This window comes from Drosophila pseudoobscura, chromosome 4 (genome assembly GCF_009870125.1).
Source record: "Drosophila pseudoobscura strain MV-25-SWS-2005 chromosome 4, UCI_Dpse_MV25, whole genome shotgun sequence".
Classification (NCBI taxonomy): Eukaryota; Metazoa; Arthropoda; class Insecta; order Diptera; family Drosophilidae; genus Drosophila; species Drosophila pseudoobscura.
In genome coordinates this window covers 10,518,759-10,543,415 of record NC_046681.1, presented here as the reverse complement: position 1 = coordinate 10,543,415, position 24,657 = coordinate 10,518,759, and the positions used below count along the sequence as shown (strand labels likewise).

The following is a 24,657-nucleotide window of genomic DNA, read 5'->3' as shown; positions in this document are numbered from 1 at the left end:
AGGCGCGGCAATATACTTCAAAACCGCCCATTTTGAATCATTAGATTGTGGTCGAATAAAAGCAACTTTTTTATATGGAAAATTCGATTAAGTGTTAAAACATTTCAGTGCCAGTGTACACCTTACCTTCTTTTTGGTATACCTTTCGAGCAAGCCCCCGCAAGTCTGACTTCGAACATCGAGTCGGGCTTTTATTTTTGTTATTTTTGTTCCCTTACTGCGCTGCGCTTCGCTTTGTTTCGCTTTGCTTTTGGGTTTGTTTTGCTTTGCTTTTGGCTTTGGCTTTGGGCGCTTGGGGCTGACAGGCTATAAACCGTGGCACGATCGTCATTGCGTTCATTGGTAAAAGTGAAGCGTGCGCGTGCGGTTGTTGCCTCAACTACTTACAACTCTCCCCAGTGCTGTGCGAGCTTTGTGCTTTGTTTGTGTCGTTTATTCCAATCCAATCGAGAAAGGTGATTATCTCAGTTTTTGGTATCCTTTAAGGACAAGTGACTGCTGCTATACGACCAGTGAATGAAGTTTTTTGTTGGGATTTGTTGGTTTGTGTAATGGAAATTAAGGTGTGGAGGGGCCACCCAAAATTAGATTTATCGTAAAGCTCGTAAAGGTACTTAAAACTAGGACAGACGATATTCCAGTCTCAGAATAAGCCTTACTTTGTTTTGTGTATCAAATCAATCAAAAAGAAGAAGTTCTATTTAGACCTACCTCACTTGCCTCACATTCCAGTAGAATATTTGATATTCTACCAGGAATATTCACTTCTTCCACACATTTTCGACCTACCCCAAAGAAATCTGTCACAATAGATTCTGTCACTCTGAAGAACATCGCAAATAGTGTGAAAAACTTTGTCAGTTAACGCGACAATGATGGAGTGCTTTTTTACACATTTTGTTTGTACCCATTTCGGGCAGCTTTATAGACCGACACTCCCAGTCGCCACACGCCCCACCCCCATGCACCAGCCATTGAGGCAGAAGATTACGCAATATGTTTGCAGTGCAAATGAGTGGAAAATCTAATTTTCCAGCAGCATGCAAATTTTTCGGTTTGTAATTGCCAAAATGTCACGCTGCAGATTGTGGCAGCTGGGGCAGGCGAAGCAGTGGCAGTGGCAGCGCCAGTAAGCTACTGCCGTTTGCTACTGTAGCAATTTTGGGGTCGTAAAACATTTAAGCAACATGCTAATAATATTTTACGGCTTTGCCATAAACGAACTTGATAAGAGAGGAGTGGAGAGGTCGAGGCCCCCCTTGGAGATCCACCGTTTGACATTTTTACAGCTGCCGCTGCATACGACCTCGAACAAATGGCTATCTCAATAAGAGAGTTAGTATTTAAGGTTGCAAAAACCTCTCCATCTGTGGAGGAGTAGGATCTCCATCGCCTGCATACAAGACATTCCACAGTAGAAATCTCAAGTCACGATTCCGTCTCCGATTGACAACAAAATAATTTATCTCCTCGGAATGCGGGAAAGTCAAAAAAAATCTCTCTGGGCTCCTCCTGTCACTCTCTCGGATGGATTCTGTTTAAAGGAAAGTTTTTGTTTTGTTTTGTTTTTTTTTTGGCACAAAGGGGCGTTTCTTGCCACTCCGCGGAGCTCCGCTTTGACTTTAATTTGGGTTCAATATGCGAGTATTTCTGTGCTGATTGTAGTTTTTTTTTTTTGTTGGTAACAAATTGTATGACAAATTCCAGTCCTGCAGCAGTCATCATCATTATGCTGCTATGATATTCGTATCTGGGGAGATAGTAATAAAAGGTCTTCAAATTGGTCTTTTGATGTGTAATTGGCATACAAATTGTGGGAAGTTTTTCAATGCCTAGAGGGTGTTTCATAAACAGACACTTTAAAGATCGTTTTGGGTAGTTTTAAGCGAGTTGAAAGCGTAGACTGTAGTGTAGAAGATTTTCTTGGTTACTTGCATTTTTTGTGTATTTTTTAAAGAGCTTTACGATGGAAAGTTTCTCACCCATCTTTAGGTAGAAGGGGCTTACAATTTGTCTTAGAAGTACTCGTACTTACATCATCTGAGGGAAGGCTTTATAAAAGCTACGAAATCTCTTTTCTATTCAGATTCTTGGAATATTTTTATCAGCTCTCTGTTGTATAGCTCGTAGCTATTCGTACCTGACCACTCCAACAATTTGCAAAATCCATTAGCACCTGCTTCAGCAGCGATGAAAGATGAAAGTGAATATCCCCAAGAGATCCACTGAGAAGCTTCCAACCGAGTCGAACCTCTGCCTGTGCCTCATCTCTTTCTCCGACTCATCTCGCCGTACAGCTCTCCGACACCATGTCAATATTTATCGATATGGCCTGCACATATAAATACAATTTTATGTCATGACCAAAAACTGAACGAAAAAACGGCAGAGACCAACCATTTTCACTATCATTTCATTTCGCTTCAAGTTGATGTTCATTGTTATGGTTTTTTGCTGGCTGCCTTTTAACTTTTGCTCATCTGAGAAAACCAGTAACCTGTGCAACCTGTAGCATGGTGGATGGGTGTATGGTGTATGGTGTCCAGTAAAAGTAACGCACAGCAGCACCAGCGGCCGACCGCAAGCGGGGGCTCCTTCTCCTTCTGTCTGGCTGCTGGTGTAAAAACTTGGCCACCGCCGAGCCGAACAGTTGACAGACTTTCTTCTACCGCCTGTCCAGTTTTTCTACATATTATTTTTTGAGCGCGACTTTTGTTTACTGTTGTTCAGCTGCTGTTGAGGCTGATGCTGATGCTGCTGCAGCTTCTTGAAAGAAAACGATGGACCAGACCTGGCCAATTCCAGATCCAACCAAGACCTGGCCAAGACCAGACCAGACCAAGACCAGGCAATTAAAATGTCGCCTCCGTTTCGCTGTTGCACATCCGCATGCAACTTTCTTAACGGTAGCCAGAGAGTCGTGTCGAATACAGTGTCGGAGCCAGAGCCAGAGGCAGAGCATCCTGCTCTGGCAGGTAGGGGCAGGCACAACCCTTCTTCTTCTGCTTAAAAGGGGTCAAAGTGGTGCTAGACTTGTTGACCAAAATGTTGCAAGCCCGCACAGTAAGCACAAACAAACATTCTAATTAGCACTACAACAAACGTCTTGAACAACATCAAAAGCAACTTCTCCAGATATGTATGTACTGTGCTCGTATGTACATAAGGTGGGGATGCCTTGTTGGTCTGTTGGCCTGTTGGTTGCTGCAACAAGTCATCATTGTGGCTATTGTTGTTGTTGTTGTTGTTGTTGTGGCAGGTGCTGCGGCTTGGCAAATCCGTCTTCTTTATAATTACTGTCATCGCACTGTGCAGTTGTGCCTCAAAACACACACAAAAACAAAAAAAAAACAGAAACTCGTCTTGGCTTGGTCTTTGCCGTTCTATAAACAAGACGCTGAAGCTGCCACTGCCACTGCAACTGCAGCACAGTTCCACAGAGATTTCTCTGGAGAAATGTGCTTGAATGCGATTTTATCGATTGATTTCTAATTAACAGGAAATGCCATAAACAAATCTAGGCAGTTAAAAGTGAATCAAAGAAGTCTGGAGTTAAAAATTCTCTCTGATTTAAGAGGTAAAACATCTTAGAAGCTTTGGAAACTTTAAGGAACGGAACCCTTAATGGAATAGGTGTTCTGTCTTTTGTCTGGCAATGGGTGTGCCACCCAGTAAAAAATAACCCTGACCCCCAAATAGTTATACTTAAATTTACAACATTTCTTTCATTATAACTGCTACATTCATAAGAAAATCTATACTTAAAATACAATTTTTTTAATAAATTTGCCTATCAATTGAATATTTTCATATATTTCCTAGACATTTATTAAATTAAAATATTTTATTATTAATTTAACATATGGGCCATGCCATTTTTCTCTCAGTGCAGTTGAACTGCACTTTTTTAGTGTTTTTACATGACTCGAAATATTTATATTCTCCCATTTCAAAATGAATGCTTATTATTTGAGAAAATAAATATCTGCAAACGTTAATTAAATATTTAAAAAGGAATTTCGATTGGAGCAATTTACTGGTTTTCAGCCAGGTTTTGCCAAGTCCTATCGCATAAAAATATCTTTCGATATCGAGTCTTCTCAAACACCTGCTCGTTCCCCTCGCAGCAGCTAATGACAATTTTTCACGAAATTTACTTCATCTGAAATAATGCTTCAGGCGCGTGATACATAAATAAAAAATTTGTTTGCCTTAGAAGAAGATAGCCGTAAAAAACCAGTTGGCCTAAGGCTGTGCTGTAAAATGTAATGTATGTATAAGCCGGAGATTAATTGCCCATGTATGGGGTGTATGGAATGGAGTGGAATGGTGGGGAGGCAGATGCAGATGCCATGGCAGCCATGCCACAAGTGGCTTGGAATTAATTATTTAACACAGACTGGCACTGGCTGTGTCGTCTCGGAGTCGGAATGTTGCGCAGATGTGTTCACGATAGTGCTGGGAAAAACATTATTTCAACCATTTCAGCTTCACTTTACAAAGATTTCAGTTTTCAGTTGCTTCTCTTTTTGGTAGCAGGCTGCAGTTATTTTGTAATATTTATTTGGCTATTGAGCACGATTTGAAGGTTGCTTTTTGCACGCCGCCGCACAAGTGAATTATATAAAAGAAATCAACATTTGAAGAGGCCTAAGCCGTCATTAGTCATATTGTACCTGCATCTCCCACAAGTCAGGCCAGGCAAAAAAACACCTAAATGCCTTTCTCCAGCAATTTATAACAACAAGTGCCTCCCATTGAAACGTTCAATAAAGCAAATATTGCGTAATAAAAGACAACAAAAAAAACACATACACACAAAAAAAAAAAGTAAAACTCAAACAAAATAAGACAAAAATGAGAGCTACTTGTGAGCTGAAGAGGCTCCAAAAGAAGACAAAAAGTGGGGACAATTGGTTCGGAAATATTTCCCTGGAGCTGCCAATGCCCTTACCCACGACAATTAGTCGGAAGACAAGAGAGACAAAGAAACAACAACCGAAACGTGTGCTTATCCACATATATTTTCTTGTATAGGAAATGAGTTTATGAAGCAACGGAAATTCAAATTACAAAATTTACAAGCCGTGAAAAGGCAAAAACAAAACACCATGCAATTGCGCGTGGCCAAAATCCAAGGCATTTTTTTGGACTGTTATCAGCCGGAAGAGTTTCGTATATCATATATATCGTTCGAGTACATATATTGGCCAGAGACCAGAGACCTTTCGGGCCATCATGGGTAATGCATGACCATGGATCCCATCCCATCTTTCAACTTTCTCCATTCCATTGGTATGCACAAGACAAACCTCACCTCAACGCGGACTTCAGAGTTGGGCTAGAAACGAATGAGTACTGAAGAAGCATATTGTACATGTACTCGTACAAGGTGCTATGTGCAGATGGATGGTTGGAGTTCGTTCCAGAGTTGGTCGGTCTGTATGGGTTTTTCTTGCTGTTTGGTTGGTCAAGGTTTTGGGTAAGGTCAGTCACACCGGTGCCATAAAATGAAGGTCAGGGAAGGTTTGAAAATGTTCAAATAAGATTTTAAATCGAGAAAGACACTTTTGCGAATATATACGATAAACTTGCAAGCTTAAAGTCTATAACCATCGTTATATTGGTTTACTCTCCATAGAGGTGTTCTCCAAAATACCTATATCACTTTGATTTCTATCGAAAAGCGTTTAATACCTGAACTTCGATTAGAAATGGTTCCTCATTGTCTTTAGTCCTTCACTTTTTGGTATCTTAAAAGCTCCTACTAGCCATGTGAAAACTTTGTCCATTTCAAAATTCTTTGTCCGATTAACCAACTTTTGCCTTGCCGCTGGATCGTGGCCCATCATCTGCAGTGCACTCAACTGAATCGCTCGGTTAGTTGGAGATAATTAAATCTCTTTTGTCTGGCTGTTGGACAAAACATAGCACGCGTTTCAATCATTCCCCCAGACTCGATGATCCGCCAATTCCAAACCAATCCGGATCTAATTGCAAAGGCTGTCTATAGACTTTATGTAAGACTTGCTCGTTTACTTCATGTAATTTTGATGAGTTAGTGAGTGATAAAGAGAACCAGTTGCCGTGGCCCCCGCCAATGGACCATAAAAAATTTGCATACAATTTTCTATGTTTTCTATGCGGAAAAAATTAAACAATAAAACAGATTTGCATAGGCAGTAGATGGGTAAAGTGAAGACTCGTTATGGGAGAAGCGGGACTGCTGGGCAGTTGCTGGGTGAAAAATTTAATGGGATGGGGCTTTGTTGATGGGGGAACAATTCTCACGTTACCGTTTTTTGTGCGGGTATTACGAAATAGAAACAAGGTTGAAGGCCTGTCCCGTACCGCACATTTTCGCCCAATTCCTAATTGTGGAATGGAAAACTACTCAATTAGATCAAATGGAATCAAATTGCACGAAATGACAATTGTGTGCGACAAATTCCATACACAAAACACAGTCAAAATTGATCAAAATCGATGCAAAACATTTCCAATCACTGATTTCGCATAAAAACGTCGCACACCCCCCAACCTCCTGCTGGGAGTCATACCCATCCAAGCGGAAATGCTCTGGGTTGGGCTCCTAACCGACCCGACCCGACCATCTGATCTATTCTGTTCTGATTTGAAAAAAGGTTTTGATTCTGGGCCGAAGCTAATCAATCGCCTACACTTGTCTCTTTGCAGTTGTCCCGAGATGTCTGTGCTGCGGACGCTGCTGCTGCTGGCACTGAGCGCCACCATGGCGCTGGCCCAGCGCCGCTTGGCCCTGCCCGATCCCCGGAGTTGTGCGAACCGGGTGCGGCATGCCTCCTACAGGGATGCCCGCGGAGTTTCGCACTCATACTTCTTCAGCTGGGAGCATGCACCGACGCGCAGCCTGGAGGTGGACTGGCTGGATGCCAGAAATATTTGCCGTCGCCACTGCATGGACGCCGTGTCGCTGGAGACGCCGCAGGAGAATGACTTTGTGAAGCAGCGCATTTCCCGCGGCAATGTGCGGTACATCTGGACGTCGGGCAGGAAGTGCAACTTTGCTGGCTGCGACAGGCCCGATCTGCAGCCACCGAACGAGAACGGCTGGTTCTGGTCCGGATCGGGCGCCAAGATCGGACCCACCTCGCAGCGCAACACTGGCGACTGGTCGCCGACGGGCGGCTACAACCAGCCCCAGCCCGACAACCGGGAGGCTGCCCAGGGCAACGACGAGAGCTGTCTCTCCATCTTGAATAACTTCTATAACGATGGCATCAAGTGGCACGACGTGGCCTGCCACCACATCAAGCCCTTCGTGTGCGAGGACTCCGACGAGCTGCTGAACTTTGTCCGCTCCCGGAACCCCAACGCCCGCTTGTAATTCTACTCGTAATTCTAATGCTAAGCTTAAACAAAAAACAAACAAAAAACATACAAAAAAGAAGATGAAATTAAATATTTATGTAGCCTTAGACGGAACATTGATTGGTTGATTGATTGATTCGTGGACTCATTGACTGTTCAATCCAATACTGATGCTTTCCACGCGCTCTTGGCCAATTCTGTTAACATTTTTTTGTGGTTTTGTTCGCAGCAAAAATTCTAAAAGCAAAATTTGCATAACATTTCAGTGTCGATCCGCGCATGAAAAACAAAATTGTTAAATAATTTTAAAAAATTGTTAATAAATACAAATTGAACCCATAAAAAAAACCCCACCAAATAGTTACATACATCTGTTATTTTTTGAGTTCATTTGGGAAAAGAAGGTTCGCCATTAAATGTTTACTATCGAAAACCTTTCTAAACCGATCTGATGAACCATTATCATGTATTTTTGTAATTTTGGTATTTTCTGGAATTTTTAGCAAAAATCCGAAATTTCTTTTACATAGTTGTAGCATTGTTTTAGGCTTTTTCGGGTTAAGCAGCTTAAAATTTCGAAAGCCAGTGGTCCAGCGTAACGTAAATCCTTTTTATTGTTGGCTATTTGCACTGCTGACTGTACTGAAACATTGTTAGCCTCCAGCCACTTCTAGAACCACTTTCTGATAAAGTTAGAGCATGATATGGACCATAAAATTCCATAATTTCAATCGTTTCAGGACCGAGTTTAGGTGGATGGGTTAAAAAATATATATGTGGCGGTATTATTACATATTACCGCAAGGTCCTACTTATCGTGGTTCAGCAAAATGTTGCCTATAGGCCTCATTAGGCCTGAATGGTATATTGGAATATTACCTGGTATTACCTAAAGTAGCCAACGCTTTGGATATAAAAGGCACCCTCGTATCACTGCTCAAACGAACCTACAAAGAAAAGGAATCCAATTCAATTTAAATAAGTTTTTAAATAGATTTAATTTAGTACATATATCTATAATTTTAATAAGTCAATCCAATATAAAATAAAGAAAACACCATTTTAAAAAATCTATCAAATGTACATACATATATGCATACATATGTATATATACGGCTGTTTAATCCAATTACCAAAGAAAAGAATCTGCCTGACATGCCAACAAAATTACGCCCGGTACACTTGAGGCTTACATCTGATGGAACCCATAACGCATTCAACACGAGCATCCGAACATTTTCAAACCGATTTCACCAGCGATTAAAGGGGTAAGAAGTCGAGAACAGCTTTTACTTTGCCTACCGCAGAAAAGTTAAAATAATAACAAAATATTTGTGATGTTGCATCGTTTTTCATGTCAAACATCTATGCAATTACATTCTAGTTCTCCATTCTAAGGAAACAAAACGAAACTATATCGATCGGAACAAAAAAGTAACGCAACCATCTGTGCTCTCTATTAGTGATAGAACGGATCGTCCTAACAATAAGATGGCTGTACGATTCTCCCCTTAATCTCATACATTATTGATATTTTCATTTTGGTTTCTTTGCAGGGGCGTTACAACATGGAAACTAGCAGCGAGGGGGAGGCATCTTCACCCAACTCCAGCAACAGCAGTGACTGGAGCGAGGCTGACGATTCCATTTCGATCTACAGAGAGGAGATCAATGAGGTCACGGAGGTCGCTCTCGATTTGACGACCGACTCGCGGATGCCGATCCCGTTTGCTGACCAGCCGCAGACAGCGTCCAACTTGAATTCTGCTTCGGCTGCCTCACTTAGTGCTCAGGGGCCCACCCAGTCCCAGTCCCAGTCCCAGTCCCAGTTCGGAGCTAATTCCCCCTACATCCAGTATCTGGTGAACAAATTTTCGAACTACTCCGTGGTAACTATGTATCACGTAGAGTTTGAGATAAACCAAATTCTCTTCAAAGCTGATATGGGAACGTACCAAAACGCCGAATAAAAAACCACATTTTTCCAAACCAAGTCCAAAAAAAGCACCTTGGGAGACACTAGGTATAAACCTCCCCATATATACTTAGAAGACTCGTAAACAAAGAACCTCGAATCAATTTTGTTCAATTGAAAGAATAATTCAGACATAAGATTGTGATTTCGAACCAAAAACAAGAACTACATTTTGTACATCACGACCATTGATTGCATTGTTTGATTGCTATGTTGTTAATAATAAACACATTGATTGTAAACATTTAATGCATATATTTTTATTTAGTTCATTATAGTTCTATATTTCACTAGAAAATGCATGTAAATATATATCCATATATATCATTTAATAGTTATTTCCTTTATCTGAATACTTTGGTAAGTTCTGTTGCTTGTTGGAACTTATTTATCTAGTTATGTAGGTAGTTATACATTTACGTTTAGGAATAATTAAATTATTAAACAATTTGTTAGCCATTTAGAGATTTCAAGAAGACACAGAGTTAGCAGATTTCATCTAATAAAGTAGCTGATTCAGGTTACACTATATGTATGTATATAGGGTATATACTATTAAAATCAAATTCAATTAAAATAATAATATACAGTTCTAAGGCTAACTTGTACAATTAATTCGATTCGTGGTTTAATCAGTGATTTTGGTATGTCATACAAAATATACAAATACATATATTATAGAAAAAATCCAAATAAATATACAATTAAAATCAAAATCAAAGCGATTTAAGATCAAAGTCACTTAAAACTGAGATGCAAAAATAAACAATCTTCACAAGAGGATATTCAATCGGTTATGGATTATGTCTAGAGTTCTGTGTGTGTATGTGGGGATGGTGTTGGTGTTGGTGGTGGTGGTGGTAGTGGTGGGTGGTGGTATCTTGCTCGACAAAATACAATCCTAAAAAGGTAAAATTAGATACAAATTAATACAGTAGTAGGAAGACCTTCGATGAGGGGGAACAGAATGGCAATGGCAATTGGTATTAGTAATTTTCAATAAAGCTTACACTTAAATTCGGTTCGGTTCGTGTTATATAATGATAGCCAATAGTTAGATAGATGGACTGTCCCTTTCCCTTTGTAGGGTGTTAGTTGCATGCACTTAAACCCAAATTCTCGCTTTACCTGCCACAAGGAAATTTCAATTTCATCAAGAACATCAAACAAAGGAACACTAAACAAGTTTTAGGGCTACGATTACTCTGGGGTTACACTCTAGGGTAACGAACCGCTTCACGCTCTACGCTCTCTACGAATATTATCTCTGTTTTTTTAGTAGCTGTGCGTGTACTTTTGTGTTTTGTTTTTTGGTTTGAGTAACTTATGCAGTACTTGAGTTATGTGAGGCGCCACTGATCGCGTTGAACAAAGCCATGCTATTGCGCTGATTTATGCTTTCAGCATCTTCGCTAAGCGGCTGGAAGGACTCGTCGTCGAGCAACTCACTAAGCGCCTGACACAGTTTCTCGTAGTTCTCCTTCAGCACATGATGGTACTCCTTCTGATCGGCACTGATCATGCGCTCGTTCACGCACAAAGCCTTGTGGCAGACGCCAATGAAGTCACTGGAAAACGAAATGAAGCACCATTTATAGTACATGCTACACATGCACGCGGATAATTTGCCAAGCATACCGAAAAACATCTTTCAGATCACCAACGCGATCGAGCGAAAAGTTATTGATGACCTTGGCATCCAGAAAGGCATGTGCATAGGCCAGGGGGCCGGCATTTACCGTCACCGCGACGCTGCCTTGCAGGCGCAATTGCAACTTCTTCACATCGGCTGGCGGCATGATAATCTCCTCCAGCTCTGAAACCTTGGATTGCATCTCATCGATGGCCACTTCAATGGGACTCAGTTCGATGATCTCGCGGGACTTGACAGGAATACGCTTCAGCACATAGGGAAACGAGTATGTAGCTAAGGAAAACAAAATAGAACAAAATGTCAATTCGGAATTGCATTATTTTGGGTATTTTGGGTGCTCTCTCACTCTCTATGACTGTCTTGCGCTTCCACTGCTCCTCAACGCTGCCACGTGCTGCTCCCGACTTGGTGAACGGTGTCTCGTACATAAAGGTGTTCACATCATGATTCTGCTCGAATTCATTGAGGCGCTGATCGAGCTCTGTTTTGGTAAAGAAGGGGATCACATGGGTGACCTGTATGTAGGCCAACTTGGCATCCAATTCATCGACTTTGACCTGTAAAGCAACGGAGGAAATCAATCGTCAAAAGTTCTATCCAAGTTATCCTTGAGAACTATGATATGGTAGTTCATTCGTTTGAATTCATTCTATTCCACAAATCCACAGCAGCATCTGTACTGAACTCTTTTAAATTGTGAGTTTCTTTAGATCTTAATTTTGTTAAATAATACACATCGTCGAAAACTATTGTCGAAAAACCCAACCAATTTAGGGTTTTTCGTACACTATTTTTGACAACCAAATTCTGCAAGAAGAACCCACACAATGGACGATGGCTTATGGCATCGGACACAGGCCCTGAATCTCTATACCTTCGGGCGTGAATTGAAGAACGACGATGCAAGCCTTACCCAAAGCCAAGGGGAGTCTTCATTAAACCCCGAGGCCAAGGAGTTTGTGCCTTCGCATAAGAGCTTGAAAGTAAAGGAATTTGTACCCTCACATAAGAGCCCAGAGGTGAAGGAGTTTGTTCCCTCGTATAAGCAGAAGTCCGAGGAGAAGAAGACAGAGTCCACATCGAAACCAACATCGTCGCGTCGTGAGGCGATAGGTGATACCGATGGCAAAATATCGCAGCGCGATATGCAGTATATAAATATCCAAAGGCAGATCTTTGAGCTCCTCACCGAGCTGGGTGATGAACAGATCCCCCTGGACACCGTAGTTGTGGCTCTCTTGCCCAATGGCCGGGGCCTCAATCTAAAGTTTACCACCAAGGAGTACGTCGGTGGCAAGAATCAGCTGGACGAGGAATTGTGCAGCAACACTTGCCTCACACTGCATGTCAACGAGCCCGAGGAGTTTGCCAGCAAGCCAGAGAATGTGTTGGTTAATCAATTCCTCATTCGCATGAACGATCATCTAAGCGAAAAGCTGGAGCACACCGATGCCGTAGCGGCGCCCAAGTGTCCGATAAACAGGAATCGCAGCTACACGGAGCTGGAGATCGAGCAACAGATCGAGGGGATCAAGGTGTTTGACAACTTCTTCAACTACACCGAATCGATGCTCAACCAGGAGAGGGTCACCCAAAAGGCCTTCAAGGAGCTGTTCCACAGTCTTGGAATGATTGCCCACAGAAGCTGTTCAGCCACACCGGTTGGGAGTCCCCGCAAATCGATTCTGCCTCCTTCGAAAGCCGCCAAAATCGATGAGGAGGAGCAGGAGGCAGAGGAGGCCTACGCCTCTAGCAACGAGTCCGAGTCTGAGGGTCTTCGCGTCAAACAACTGGAAAGGGATATACGAGGCAATCAACTGGAAAGGGATCTTCGCAAGTATATGAGGGACAAACTCTACCGCATTGAGGATGACAATGGTCTGCAGCTGGTGAACCAACTCAGCGACGCAGATCTGCAAGAAATGATGCCGAATGACTTCGAAATGGCTGGGCCGCCATCCACGCCATCCATCTGCCAGACGGGCCAGGACAACACACCATCCTACAAGTCCCCCGGACGCAAAAAGTGTTTCATGCATTCAACACTGATGTCACCAATACCGGCAGCTCGCAGCCAGAAGGAAAGGGTGCCCTCAACGACACAGAAAATGCGACACTGGGGCTGCTCCATAGGCAGCCCCTCATTTGCAGTGACCAAGAAGCTGCAGGCAGAGCTCCAGCCACAGTTCATTGCCACTGGAGTGCGCACCAAAACCCATCAGCGAATGGCCAAATCGGGAGTATCTGGATCTCAGCAGCTGCGATCTCAGCACGCCAGCAGCGTGGCAGCAGCGTCTACGGCCAGTCGTGTGGTCAAGACCAGTACCAGTGGCAGTACCATGGTCAGTGACAGGGCTGCTGCCGCTGCTGCGGCTGCTGGGGCTGCGGTTACACAGAAGCAGCGATCGAATCTCGCGTAAGTCTCAAGGTATTAATTTGGGTATTCGCATTCGCCCTTTAACACGGTTTCCCCCTTCAAACAGCGGCCAATCGCCTGGTAACGACAATGCCACCAATGCTGGAGGAGTGTCTGCCCCCAAGCAAAATAAATCTCAAGGGGTCCCAAAAAAGATGCTGCCACGTAGCACACAGACTTCGTTGATGCGTCAGTTGGAGGTCAAGCGGGTGAGTGTTTAGATACATCTGTATCTTTAAGATATAACTCGACCGACTGACTGTCAGTTATTTTATCCACAGCGGCTGAGTCTTATGCACGGCGACAGCGACCACGATTTGCTCTTCAATGAGTACCTCTTCAAGTAATTCTTTGACATCAAATGCAATGTACGTGTTATGTTTACGTTACTAAAAGTGTTATCCGCCGATGTACTTGGCACTTCACCCAATTTCTGATCTGGAATCATGGCCCCAATTGAGGCAACTGCAATCTACAAATATTTAGTCGATTATCCATCAATCCCTAGCATCTTTCCATTCAGTATTGTTATATTAAGAGCTACAAATTGACAGAACAGAGGTGCCTCTGGACTTCCTTAGCCTTGGCGGAGCAAGGTTCGCCTCAGAAGCAAGAGAGGCCAGAAATTGCCACAAGTTGATCCTTCCTCACTATCCTCATCTCTCGATTATGCTGGCACTCACCGGTGACGAGTCCATGATTAGCTTAACAACATCCGCTCCAAATTTCTCCTTGTATTGCTTGGCCAGACGCTCGGAGATCTCACTCAACGACGTGAGTTTGGGCTCCTTGTACACATACTCAATGGCATGATCCTCCTCGAAGTACATCTGAAAGGAAGCGCATCCATTAGAGAGGGGTTCCCTATTACTTATGTTGTTTTGGCAACCATTCCACTCACCATGCCGTAAAAGACAACCCTATAGAAGCGTCCCAGCATGCGTTTGCCCGACCGATTTACCTCCACAATCTTGCTGTAGGCCTGGGCCAAGTGCTCGTAACAATTAGACAGTTCGATGAAGTCGCGGGCCCTCTCGTGGATGGGCAGAATGAGTTTGTACAGATCGCCGAGGCACTCGAAACGCTCGGCACGATCTAGCAGATCGGCGCACTGCTTTAGCTGTTCGAGCAGCATATATTCGGTGTACTGCGAGTCCTGGGCGCCAGCATCTAGCTTGAGGCCCTGCTCATCCAGCGGTATGTTGCGTGATATCTTGCCAAAGGCCGCCGAGGACCAACTGAGGCTGGAGCAGGCGGTGCCACGCAGGCGGAGATACTCGCACATAAGGGCAGCGATATGCAGATGACAGCAGGCGGCCTCCGAGAGATTGCCGTTCTGCTCGTGATTCCGGGCCATGGTGACCAGCCAGGTGTGCCGCAGCTCGGGTGTCGAGGCATACGAATTGGCCAGCGAATACTGCAGCTCGAGCAGCCTCTCGGGGTCCATGTGATGGGCCTGCATCTGGGCGGTGGCCATGAGGACAGTGCGCACGCGACGCGTTAGGTCCTTCACCTCCATGGGGAAGCCGGTGCCCTTCATGGCCTTGTCGCTGTTGGCGTAGCTATTGATGATCGAAAGACTCTCCTGGAATCGGGCATTGTTCAGCCCAATCACATTGCCGATCATCTGCGACACCGAAATTATGACTTGCAGGTGAACGCGTGTCAAAGCCTTGCGACCGCTAAACTCGAAATTGCTGCGCATCAGCAGATACAGAACGGCGCAGGATTCGTGTCGGATCTCCACCAGGCGACTGTCGCAGGCCTTCAACAGCTCGTACACCATCTGGCCGCACAGCATGGCATTGCCCTTGAACAGGGCCACCGAATAGTTGTTGATGAACGCGCGCAGGGCGGCAAACACATGCTTGGAGAGCCTCTCCGACTGCCCCAACTGCAGGAAGCGCAAATATACCCTCGCCAGCTTGCGCAGCACCAGGCTGTCGGTTAGCAGCTGACGGAACTGCAGGACATACATGCCGAGGCAGTCGAGGATGATCATGCCCACCTCTGTGGCCAGATTTGATTCGTAGAGAGCCAGCTGTGTCCTGGCCATGTCCTCCAACAGATGTTCTCTTGGCTGATTCAGAGTGCCACTGCACGGTTGCTGCTGCTCCTGCTGATGGCCGTTCTCCAGACCTGTGGGTGGGGCAGTCCTCGCGGGCAGCGTGTGCGCCTTCGTAGCACGCATCTGACGCGAGTCCGCCGTCAGCAGCACACTCTTCTTGCCCACATAGCGGAACTGCTGCAGCGAGAGATCGAGTATGGCCAGAAACTGCAGGGTCTCTGTTTCGTTGCAGTTCTGCCACCAGGCCACCATCTGATCCTGCGACAAGTGCTTCACAATAAAGAGGAATCCCAACAGCAGATCCTTGCTCTCCCCAACACTGAACTTGTCGCAGCGTGACAAGATCTGAGCGTGCGTGAAGCTCACGGAACGATTGTGACCATTCCGCAGGGCCACATCTGCCTCCCCGTTGGTGTATGCCCCAATGGTGGTGGTGTCCTGCGAGTGCTATACAAAAGGAAAAGACACAGATTTATTGACGGATAAGACCAATCCGATGGCTTCTACTTACCCCCGAATCCGTGTTCGAATTAAGGGATAGATTGGATATCCCATTGCTTATGGGCTGTCCCGCAATGGCTGCCAGAAAATTGTTCTCCCTCATGTGGACCGAAGTCCGGCACGGACTGAGCTGATCATTGTGCAATGTCATTCGATTCTTCGAGCGCGGCGTGGACGTCAACGAGCCAAATGTCGAGGAATCCTTGCTGAAAACGTAGCTGCTCGAGCAGCTCAGGCGTTTCGTGTACGAGGCCGAATCCACATAGACGTGCCCGTTGGGAGTGGTAGCTCCCGCCGCCTCGGACAAGTCATCTATGCGATGCAGATTGTCCATGACTATGCCCAGCCATGGCACGTACAGCAGAGCGATGCGCGAGAGCTGTCCGCGCTGCTGGTAGCGCCCGTCCAGCTCGTGCTTGGCCAGCAGGTCCTTGAAGATGGCCAGGGCATGCCGTCGCACATGGCCCACCTCGTTGAGGCTGCTCTTCAGCTCCTGCAGCAGCAGACCCGAGAGAAAATGCTGACGACAGAACTCCTCGGAGAGCGTAAAGTGTTGCATCATCTCGGGCGGACGATTCTTTGGATTCAGCACAAAGGGCAGATTGAGCGGCACATAGTGTTCGTGCTGGCAAATCTCCTGCAGGAAGTTGAACTTGTATTCATGCAGCACCCGCGGATTGCCGGGGGTAAACTCCTGCATGTAGCATCGTATCAAACGATAGACAAATCCCCGATCCATGTAGCTCAGACACTGCCGCACAAAGCGAGCCAACGAACGGTTGAGCAGCTGTGTCTCCTCCCCCAAATCATCGTAGCGCGTCGTGATGTAGATGATCAACACCTTGATCAGCTGCTCCACCCGATCCGCATACTCCTTGGGAAAACGTTCGTTGCGCAGCATTCGAATCCTCCCGGTCGCCAGCAGGTGCTGGGCCATGCTCTTCACAATCAAATCGAAGAAGATGGCCGAATAGCGCATGAATTTGTTGACGATCAGGAAGTCCGTATTCTTGGGATTCAGCAGATAGGGCAAATGCCTGCACAGCTCCCCATGCACTGTCCTCAGGCGGGCCGTCTGCTGGCTGTAGTACGGGGCGTGGAAAACGTACTTCACATACGAGGCCAGCAGATCGGGACGCTTCGCGTCGAAGCTTATCAGATGGATGATGTTGGTCAGCAGACGTATCACATTCAGGCCAATCTCCTCGGACTGCGTGTGCACCAGCAGCGTAAACAGTTCGTTCAGGAGCGTCGGCAGGTAGCTGATCAGCGAACACATGTCGATGGCGTGCGCTGCCTTGAGAATCTTGCAGGTCTCCGTTTCCGCTGGCAGGGCCCCCGTCTTGCCACCCTCCAGCAGACGCTCGCAGTGCGCAAAGAAGTTGTGCAGATGCTGATCCGCCGTCAGCACTGTGGAGTCCAGTCGCAGGGTCACCGTGTACAAGGGACGCTGATTGTCGATCCATTGGATGTCGGGGCCGCAGTTCTGCTAAGAAATTTGAAGGGTTTATAGGAGAGCCAGAGAGGTTTGGATTGCGGGAAGGTGCAAGCATGCAGATGCAGCAACAGTGGAAAGAAAGAGAACACAGAGAAAGAGAGAGCGGAGGTTAGTTTTGAAGCCAGGATGAATGGATGTTTGGATGGGGTATGAGGTTGTTGTTTTGTAAGAGACAAAAAGACAAAAAACAAAAACATGAGTGTGATGAGAGCCTAAGCAGCTTAAGCGGATCGCCTTCACTTACCCCCTTGCCCCAGCCCAGTGGCTGTATGGACAGATATCCCACTGGCAATGTGGCGGCCACTGGCAGCGACTGCTCCTCCAGACAGATGCGATTCTTTTGCAGCAACGGCAGCCAGGCATACCCAATGGGCGTCTCAAAGGCCGCCTGGGCATCGGATCGCTTCTTGCTCAGATTACAGGACACATGGTAGAAGGAGAAGAGCAAATGGTGCTCGGGAAAGAGACCCAGAGGAAGACGCAATTTGATCTCCTCGTACCATGTGGGGGTGACGTTATGATGGAGTACGGGACAGGCTATTTGTGAGACTAGCAGATCATGTCCAGGTCGACCATAGATGCACTGGAAAAGGAAAAGAGGATAATAATTGGTAAATGTAGTCCAGCGCATAATTTTCTTTATTGCCTTACCTTCAAGGGCTTACTGTACTCCCCATCGCCATCTCTGAGCTCCACCACGACCGTGATGTTCCTGGCCCGCGAGAACAGCTTCTGGCTATCGAACTGCAGACTCAACGGATACACATACAGGTGATTGCAGAAGCTCGTGTACGGATGGGCCTCCCTTTCGCTTTGGTTTTGGAATTCAGCCAGCTCGAGGGTCGGCGGCTGCTTGGAAGCCGGACTGAAGGTCGAGAGGGGAGCCAGGGATTTGCTGAGACCGCAGGGCACTGTCTGCTCTAGGATCTGCATCTGCATCTTGAGGTGCCCCGGGATGATGGTCAGCTTGCTGAGCTTCTCCGGCTTGCGATAGTCCACCAGGAGCTTGAGCAACTCCTCGTCCTTGAGCTTGGGCAGCTCCTGGCGATAGATGGGACTAAAGTCGAAGTCCTTGTGCGGCTCCACGTCCAGTTCGTGGCTGTAGAGCTTGAACAGAGGCTTGGCCGCCCAGGCAAACGGCTGGCGGTAGTGTCCGATGTGCTGGGCGCAGCTCTTGGCCGCCTTACACACCTTTTGGCCGAGCTTCGGATCCTTGCCCGCCTTCAGGTAGGGCTCTGCGGCCTGCGCAATGCCACATTGCAGCACCTTCTCCACTCGCACCACCAGATAGATGTCCGCATGGGGGGCACGCACCGAGAGCAGGCACTGCCGCAGCTGCTGGAACTGCTGTCGGGGACAGCGCAGCAGCTCCGCGGACACACTATCGAAGAGGGAGTGTGGGGCCTGCGAGGCACTCCTGTCTTCCCCCTCTGTGGAACGACGGGGCACGCCACAGCCCGCCACTGAGGCTGGAACAGGTGTATTCGGCAGCAGTTGGGCATTCCACGAGTCATTCACATTGAAGTAGAAGCTTTCGCTCAACTTGCGCCCCGCCTTGGCATCGTACAGCGCCAGGCTGGTGATATACGGCTCCACCTGCTGCTCTGCATCCTGCCCGGGCCCAGCATCTGCCGCCACACACTGCAGTCGAAAGCGCAGACTGTGGCACGTGAGGAGCATTCGTGTGCCGAAATGCTCGCGATACTGCTCCACACTATCACTGGATGTGGCCTTCGAGGCGGTCTGATAGCAGGCAAACAGGCGTCGGCGCTGCTCCTTCCTGGCCAGGGCAATCGAGTGATCTGTCTCCCTGCCGTACTTCATCAACTGCGGATGCAGCGATTGATCGAGCCCCTTTAGGGTCCCAAATGTGGGCTGCTGTTCCGCTGGCTGCAGCAGCTGCGGACCTGGCTGGCGCTCGAGCGAGGCATTGCGCTTCTCCTCCTGGGCACGATTCTGGGCCAGCACTGATGAGAGTTTCCCCAGCCAATCCTTAAAGTCCTGCTCGTTCTCGGCGGCCAGAGTGAACGACTTATGGCCCGTTGTCATGCGTAGTTCAAAGCAAAAGCGTCCACGCTTCGGATTCTACAAATGGATTAACATCAACAATTAAGAGGAAAGGAAATACAGGAATATGCCGGCTCCTACTTGGACAACTTCTGTGCAGAAATCCATGACAATGGTGGCCTTGGCGTCGCCCTGCTTCTCATCCTTGTGCAGCTCCAGCATATAGGTGCCATCGATCTCCTGCCGCAGATAGCAATAGCGACGCTTAAACGATTTGTTTCCTATATTGGCAAACATTCGATCGGCAGCCGAATCGGGTCCTTTCAGCAGATATCCCTGCTTGGTGATCGTATCCGCCTGAGAGCGTGTCATTTGCTCATCAATGCGATCCTGATCAGCATCGATTTCGTACACTTCTTCGAGAAGCTCCTCCGCCGGAGAGATGCTAAACGAAACGAGGGAAACATTAAGGTGCTACATTAAGGATCCCCGAAGCGTGCTACCACTTACCTGGGCAAATCATGACAGTTTCCACCGTAGGCATTATATTTATAATGGATCAAATGGTTCTTGGCTCTGTAGGTGTAAAGCGCCTGCCGTGTGAACCTCGTGCACTCGGCACGTGATCCCTGCTGAGTGCCCAGATCGTCATGTGACGCCTCATCCGCCAACTCGAACTCATCCGCCTCTTCGGGCTGGGCGAGATGCGAACGCAGTGTGATGGAGGACAGGGCCGACTCATAGGATGACTCCTGTGACACTTTCTGACTTGTGGAGCCATTCGACGAGCACTGTGAACTCTTGCGTGACAGCTGGGCGCCGTGCCCATTGGCGCTGCTCAGACTGCTGCAGCTGCTGTGCCCATTCCCATTGTGGAGACTGCCATTCGATTGAGTGCTGCCCTGGCGGCTCACCTGACTGTGACCATTCCCATTCCCCATTAAAGCGCCATGCAATGGACACACAATCGCCTCGTTGGGTGGCTCAAAGCGATCAGCCACCGATTTGGCTGTCGTGCGCTGCTTCCGTGGCATAATGATCTCCTGCAGGAGAGGATGAATCTTCTTTAGTATCCTCTTTTGAATATCTGTTCTATTGGTACTTACCGAGACATCATCTGCTGGATAGATGAGCAACTCCCTTTGCGGATCATTTTGGATTACTGTTTTATTTTTGGCCACAAACGCCTCAAAATCTATGGGCTCCACCACAAGAGGTTTGCTCTGTAAAACAAAAAACAGGAACAAATACAACAAATTAGATGATATTCTCCACAATTTGTTCTTTTTTTGCTAATTTATGCGTGCCGTGCCCCATCGACGCGTTCGTCTATAAATACCCGGGGGCAAATGGGAGCAAAAGTAATGCCCAAAATGTTTCTCTTTCTGAGAGATTTATCGGTACAACGCACGCCATAAATTTATCCCCACTTTGTGATGTGTATCCACTCTAAGATTTTCTCCACAAAATATTTTAGACCTTGACCGCATTACAGAACGGATGCACCCTTCCGCGCCGCCTCCTCCGAATGTCTCTCTTCATGTCTGGTCTCTGGTTGTAATGATATCTTCCATGTCTGATATTTTGTACGAGTATAAACAAATTCATTTCGTTTAAACATTTCGCTGGCTGTTTTCTGTATCTTTTTTGGGCTTTTTGCGTGTTAGATTTTCCCATCGAAATGCACATGATAGCAAAAATAATTTGGCAAATGAGGAAGGTGTTTTTTGAGTGACCCAATTAATCCACTAGGAGAACTATTAGGTCCCCACTGTTTAGTGGTTTTATATCACGTTATTGTTAGGTGATTTTCTATTTCCCAGAAGAACTTCCCACAAACCATATTACATCTACAGATTGTACTCTATACTATCTATAATGTAAAATTCCTAGAAATCTTATCACATCCACAGATTGTATTCCATAATGTAATATTTTTGTATATACATACATTTTTTTAAAACTTTTCACACATTAAATCAGCTGACTTTAGTGATGGAATGTGGACCATCTGCATGGTGTTATATGAAGCGAATATCTCCTTTCGCTTATGGTAACATTTGTTCACCGAAGACAACGTCATTCGCTGTCATTCAACGATTGTGCTGCTAATGGAAACGGTCCCCATTTCTCTTTCTCTCTCTCCATCTGAAAGGGTTAAAGTGTCACTTCCGTTTGACATTCTCACCTCCTTTAGCCCCTCTTTCTGCCTTTCTGTCTTTTGGCGTATTGTCATTTTATTGTTGTCTTTGAAATTCAAGGTGTGTGTGTGTGGTGGGGTCTCCGGGGGGGTTGGGGCTCAGGAAGCGACAGGTCACAATGTAGGCCATGGGAATGGGTTCCGACGGAACATTTGATGGACGGTTAACTGCGCAGATACCAAACATGTGAGGCCATCGAGGACATGGAGGACATTAAGGACAGGCTTGTCATAGGTTGGGAGAGGATTGTCATAGGTTGGGAAGAAGGGATATAGGGTAAGGTCGGTATTTTTAGAGAAAGTTAATAAAATATTGCTGTTTTTTATGTCGCTTTTCCATACCGAAATTAAAGTTGAATGATGTCGTTTCATCTACTCGAAAACGCTCTTGGATAAGGGCAGATTTAACTGACTTTTCGGGAGGTTAGAAATTGAGATTTAGTATTGCAGAAGAAACATTTCGTAGGAATATCCCCCTGTATCTGTATTTCAACCTTAACCCAGGTCTCAAAAAAATCAAACCCAACCACGCCCACGTCCACAAGCCGCAAGACCCTCTCCCACTCCCACTGCCACTCCCACTCCCACTGCCACTGCCACTCTCCACTCTGGGATGTCAATGCACTTCTGCCACTTAGCCCGACGGACGTACGGACGTACCATGGGCCATGGGACATGTGCGCCACTTTGTGTGGGGGAAAGGCAATCTTCATTGTAAGCCCAGGTCTGAGGTCTCTCGACTCTCGCCTCTCTTGGCTCTTGGCACGCACTGCATGCAAATTGGCAGACGGTCGCCGCTTGCGTAATTAAAAACCGGCGGCAGAAAAAGGCCCCCGCCACAGGCCCAGGCCGGGCCGACAACAAGTGCATGGGCATTATACAAATAAAGGTGTAGGCTTGCAGCAAATCAATTTTTGGACAAGTCGAAAAGCCACAAGCGACAAGCGAAAAGCCATCGGCGATGTGCGACGGGCGACGTGCGAGAAAGTTGAGCAAACATTTGGCAACCTAAGCAGCACATATAAATTGCAGAAGGAGGATTTTCCAAGACTTAAAAAGCAATAAACTGCATCTCCCTGATGGTAGTCCAAGACCATTAGTCGACACGCAAATCTCCAGTAAAAACGGCTTCATCAACCACCAAATCAGAGTCGACCAACACGGCGTGAAGACCGTAAAGAGGGGCATCTCATCAGAGTCATCATCAGAGGGAGCTATCATCAAGCCTGATCAAACTATCATCAAGGTGAAAGCATCGACAAGCAAGAGTCGACGATTAAAATACTCTTCAGGATCCATTGGAACACGATCATAGCGCAAATAGATGGAAGTCTAACAAAGAAAATGAATAGCAATTAAATAGCAACAGCTGTTATTATATTTTTAGAGACATTATTCTTGATAATAAAAATTGTTATTACAAAACCTTGTTTTACAATTCTTTTAACCGCTATACGCTATAGTCCTTCGATCCAAGGGATTCCGATTCACTTAAAGAAGAGATTCCTTTCCTTCTCGGCCCTGCAAACTTCTAGTTAAAGTTATAGTACCCTCTCGTAATCAAGTGTACATCTAATAGATATTAACATCGGACATCAACCATCAGCCAGATTCAATTTTGTAGTCAGCGGTTTTTGAGGTTTGAGGCGCCACCATGGCAGGCAGGCAGGCAGCAGGCAAAAACGTGACGTTTTATATGCATATTTCACTTGGAACATTTGTTGCCTGCCTCAAGTGGCATGTGGCAGTGGCAGCCACTGGACCGCCACTCTCCACTCTCCACCATTGCCACTGCCATTCCTCCCGCTTCCCCCAAGAGCTTGACTTTCATTGATTGAAGCAGAGGAATTGCCCTGGCGAATGTCTTGAATGTCACTTGAGTCGCCTTGCCCCTCTCTGTCTCTGGAATCTCATGCGCCCCTGCCACCCGCTTATCAGCTGAAATTGCAACAATGCGGCAGAGATGTCTGCATTAACATCTCTTGGGGGCATGCCGCAAATGGTGTGGGTGTGGATGTGGATGTGGGGGGTTACTCGGCTCATTTGAGTTTCGCTTTGAAGTGGAAACCATTCAAGTGGTCTATGAATTTAGCCCCCATCCACCCCTCCATACTCTCCCTTCCTCCCATTCAACCCTTTCTTTCTTCCTGATTGGCATTTTCATGGAATGAAAATGTGGAAAAATTGTGACTAAATTTAGCTTTAACTTATTGCATTCGTATATGATTTGTAATTGCTTTTGTTGCCCCGTTGCTGTTGGCTTTTCTGTCTGCTGAACTTTTGACCCACACGAAAATAGATCTCCCTTTTTCGTATTGAAAGCTTCTGATTCGAATTTATAAGTGGAATATGTGGAATGTAAAATCATTTTTAAGGGCAATTTGTAGGTTTTTTTTTCGATCTAAAATGCTTTTAAAAATTGTTGGAATGCCCTAAAGGGAAGTTTCGATGTAAGAAAGATTTAGAGAACAATGAAATGGGGAATTTAAAGCATATAAAACACGAGGCGACACGTCTAATACACCCCCTACTACCGGTTGAAAAATAATACAATATAGAATATCTAATATTCTCGTGACACTGACACAGCCAACAAGTACAACAAGCCTTTACATCCGCTTCGTTCCTTCGTCTCGCATTCGAGTACGAGCCATATATTGAATATTCCGCTCATCCGAAAGTCCTGATTGGTGATAGAAACCAAGAATGTCACCTTATTCATGATATCACCTTTTAGATGGTATATTCTGCAAGAAGTTCAACTACCAGACATTAAAATGCCACCAGAACCCTTCAAATCAAGCCTCAAGAAACACAAATCCAGATTCAAATATTCTCCTAAATTGCTATGCACATTCAATTCATGTTTCGAAATGCCGGCTCAAAAAGTTCCCTAATAAAGGTCTGTCTTTAATCATGATCATTGGTTGAAAATACAAAATAGTTTTGTAAGAGAGAAGAATAAGAGGAGAGGAAGAGAGGAGAGAG

General features: G+C 45.9%; 4 protein-coding genes across 14 annotated transcripts in view; 3 read left to right on the top strand and 1 right to left on the bottom strand.

The window, feature by feature from the left end:
- Positions 1-312: 312 nt before the first annotated feature.
- LOC4818130 (uncharacterized) lies at positions 313-7,698 on the top strand. The gene is made up of 2 exons (XM_001357411.4): positions 313-455; positions 6,697-7,698. The coding sequence occupies exon 2, from the start codon at positions 6,707-6,709 to the stop codon at positions 7,364-7,366; it is 660 nt and encodes a 219-aa protein (XP_001357447.1). The 5' UTR covers positions 313-455; positions 6,697-6,706; the 3' UTR covers positions 7,367-7,698.
- A 985-nt stretch (positions 7,699-8,683) lies between these two features.
- LOC6903555 (uncharacterized) lies at positions 8,684-9,340 on the top strand. Of its 2 annotated transcripts, none has more exons than XM_015180043.2 (2): positions 8,684-8,784; positions 8,907-9,340. In XM_015180043.2, exon 2 carries the CDS (start codon positions 8,919-8,921, stop codon positions 9,318-9,320), a length of 402 nt encoding a protein of 133 aa, XP_015035529.2. In that variant the 5' UTR covers positions 8,684-8,784; positions 8,907-8,918; the 3' UTR covers positions 9,321-9,340. The 2 variants fall into 2 exon arrangements, with proteins under 2 accessions (XP_015035529.2, XP_002132428.2); XM_002132392.3 differs by having other exon boundaries at positions 8,695-8,847.
- A 295-nt stretch (positions 9,341-9,635) lies between these two features.
- The window catches only part of Ziz (dedicator of cytokinesis protein Ziz), a 29,474-nt gene continuing 14,452 nt past the window's right edge, over positions 9,636-24,657 (bottom strand). For 2 of the 8 annotated variants that reach the window (XM_015180050.2, XM_015180048.2), the window contains 12 exons: positions 20,576-20,692; positions 19,980-20,512; positions 19,611-19,914; positions 18,114-19,547; positions 17,707-18,045; positions 15,975-17,453; positions 14,297-15,910; positions 14,079-14,225; positions 11,326-11,536; positions 10,964-11,252; positions 10,661-10,893; positions 9,636-10,226 (listed from right to left, as the gene is read on the bottom strand). In XM_015180050.2, the coding sequence (XP_015035536.2) occupies positions 10,120-10,226; positions 10,661-10,893; positions 10,964-11,252; positions 11,326-11,536; positions 14,079-14,225; positions 14,297-15,910; positions 15,975-17,453; positions 17,707-18,045; positions 18,114-19,547; positions 19,611-19,914; positions 19,980-20,512; positions 20,576-20,692 (6,807 nt within the window). In that variant the 3' untranslated portion in view covers positions 9,636-10,119. Of the gene's footprint in view, positions 10,894-10,963; positions 11,253-11,325; positions 11,537-14,078; positions 14,226-14,296; positions 15,911-15,974; positions 17,454-17,706; positions 18,046-18,113; positions 19,548-19,610; positions 19,915-19,979; positions 20,513-20,575; positions 20,693-24,657 lie in introns of all 8 variants that reach the window. The other 6 variants (XM_015180044.2, XM_015180051.2, XM_015180046.2 and 3 more) reach the window with 4 other exon arrangements.
- LOC4818038 (uncharacterized) lies at positions 11,577-13,825 on the top strand. Of its 3 annotated transcripts, XM_015180052.2 has the most exons (4): positions 11,577-11,675; positions 11,754-13,395; positions 13,463-13,604; positions 13,662-13,825. In XM_015180052.2, exons 2-4 carry the CDS (start codon positions 11,807-11,809, stop codon positions 13,740-13,742), a joined length of 1,812 nt encoding a protein of 603 aa, XP_015035538.2. In that variant the 5' UTR covers positions 11,577-11,675; positions 11,754-11,806; the 3' UTR covers positions 13,743-13,825. The 3 variants fall into 3 exon arrangements, with proteins under 3 accessions (XP_015035538.2, XP_015035539.2, XP_001357449.2); XM_015180053.2 differs by having other exon boundaries at positions 11,618-13,395; XM_001357413.3 differs by having other exon boundaries at positions 11,619-13,395; positions 13,677-13,825.

Excerpts from the sequence above, each read along its gene's own strand:
- LOC4818130 (XM_001357411.4), top strand. The coding sequence starts at position 6,707 with ATGTCTGTGCTGCGGACGCTGCTGCTGCTGGCACTGAGCGCCACCATG.
- LOC4818038 (XM_015180052.2), top strand. The coding sequence starts at position 11,807 with ATGGACGATGGCTTATGGCATCGGACACAGGCCCTGAATCTCTATACC. Across the intron at positions 13,396-13,462 it reads AAGCAGCGATCGAATCTCGC|CGGCCAATCGCCTGGTAACG; the intron begins GTAAGTCTCAAG and ends CCCTTCAAACAG. Across the intron at positions 13,605-13,661 it reads GTCAGTTGGAGGTCAAGCGG|TTATTTTATCCACAGCGGCT; the intron begins GTGAGTGTTTAG and ends ACTGACTGTCAG.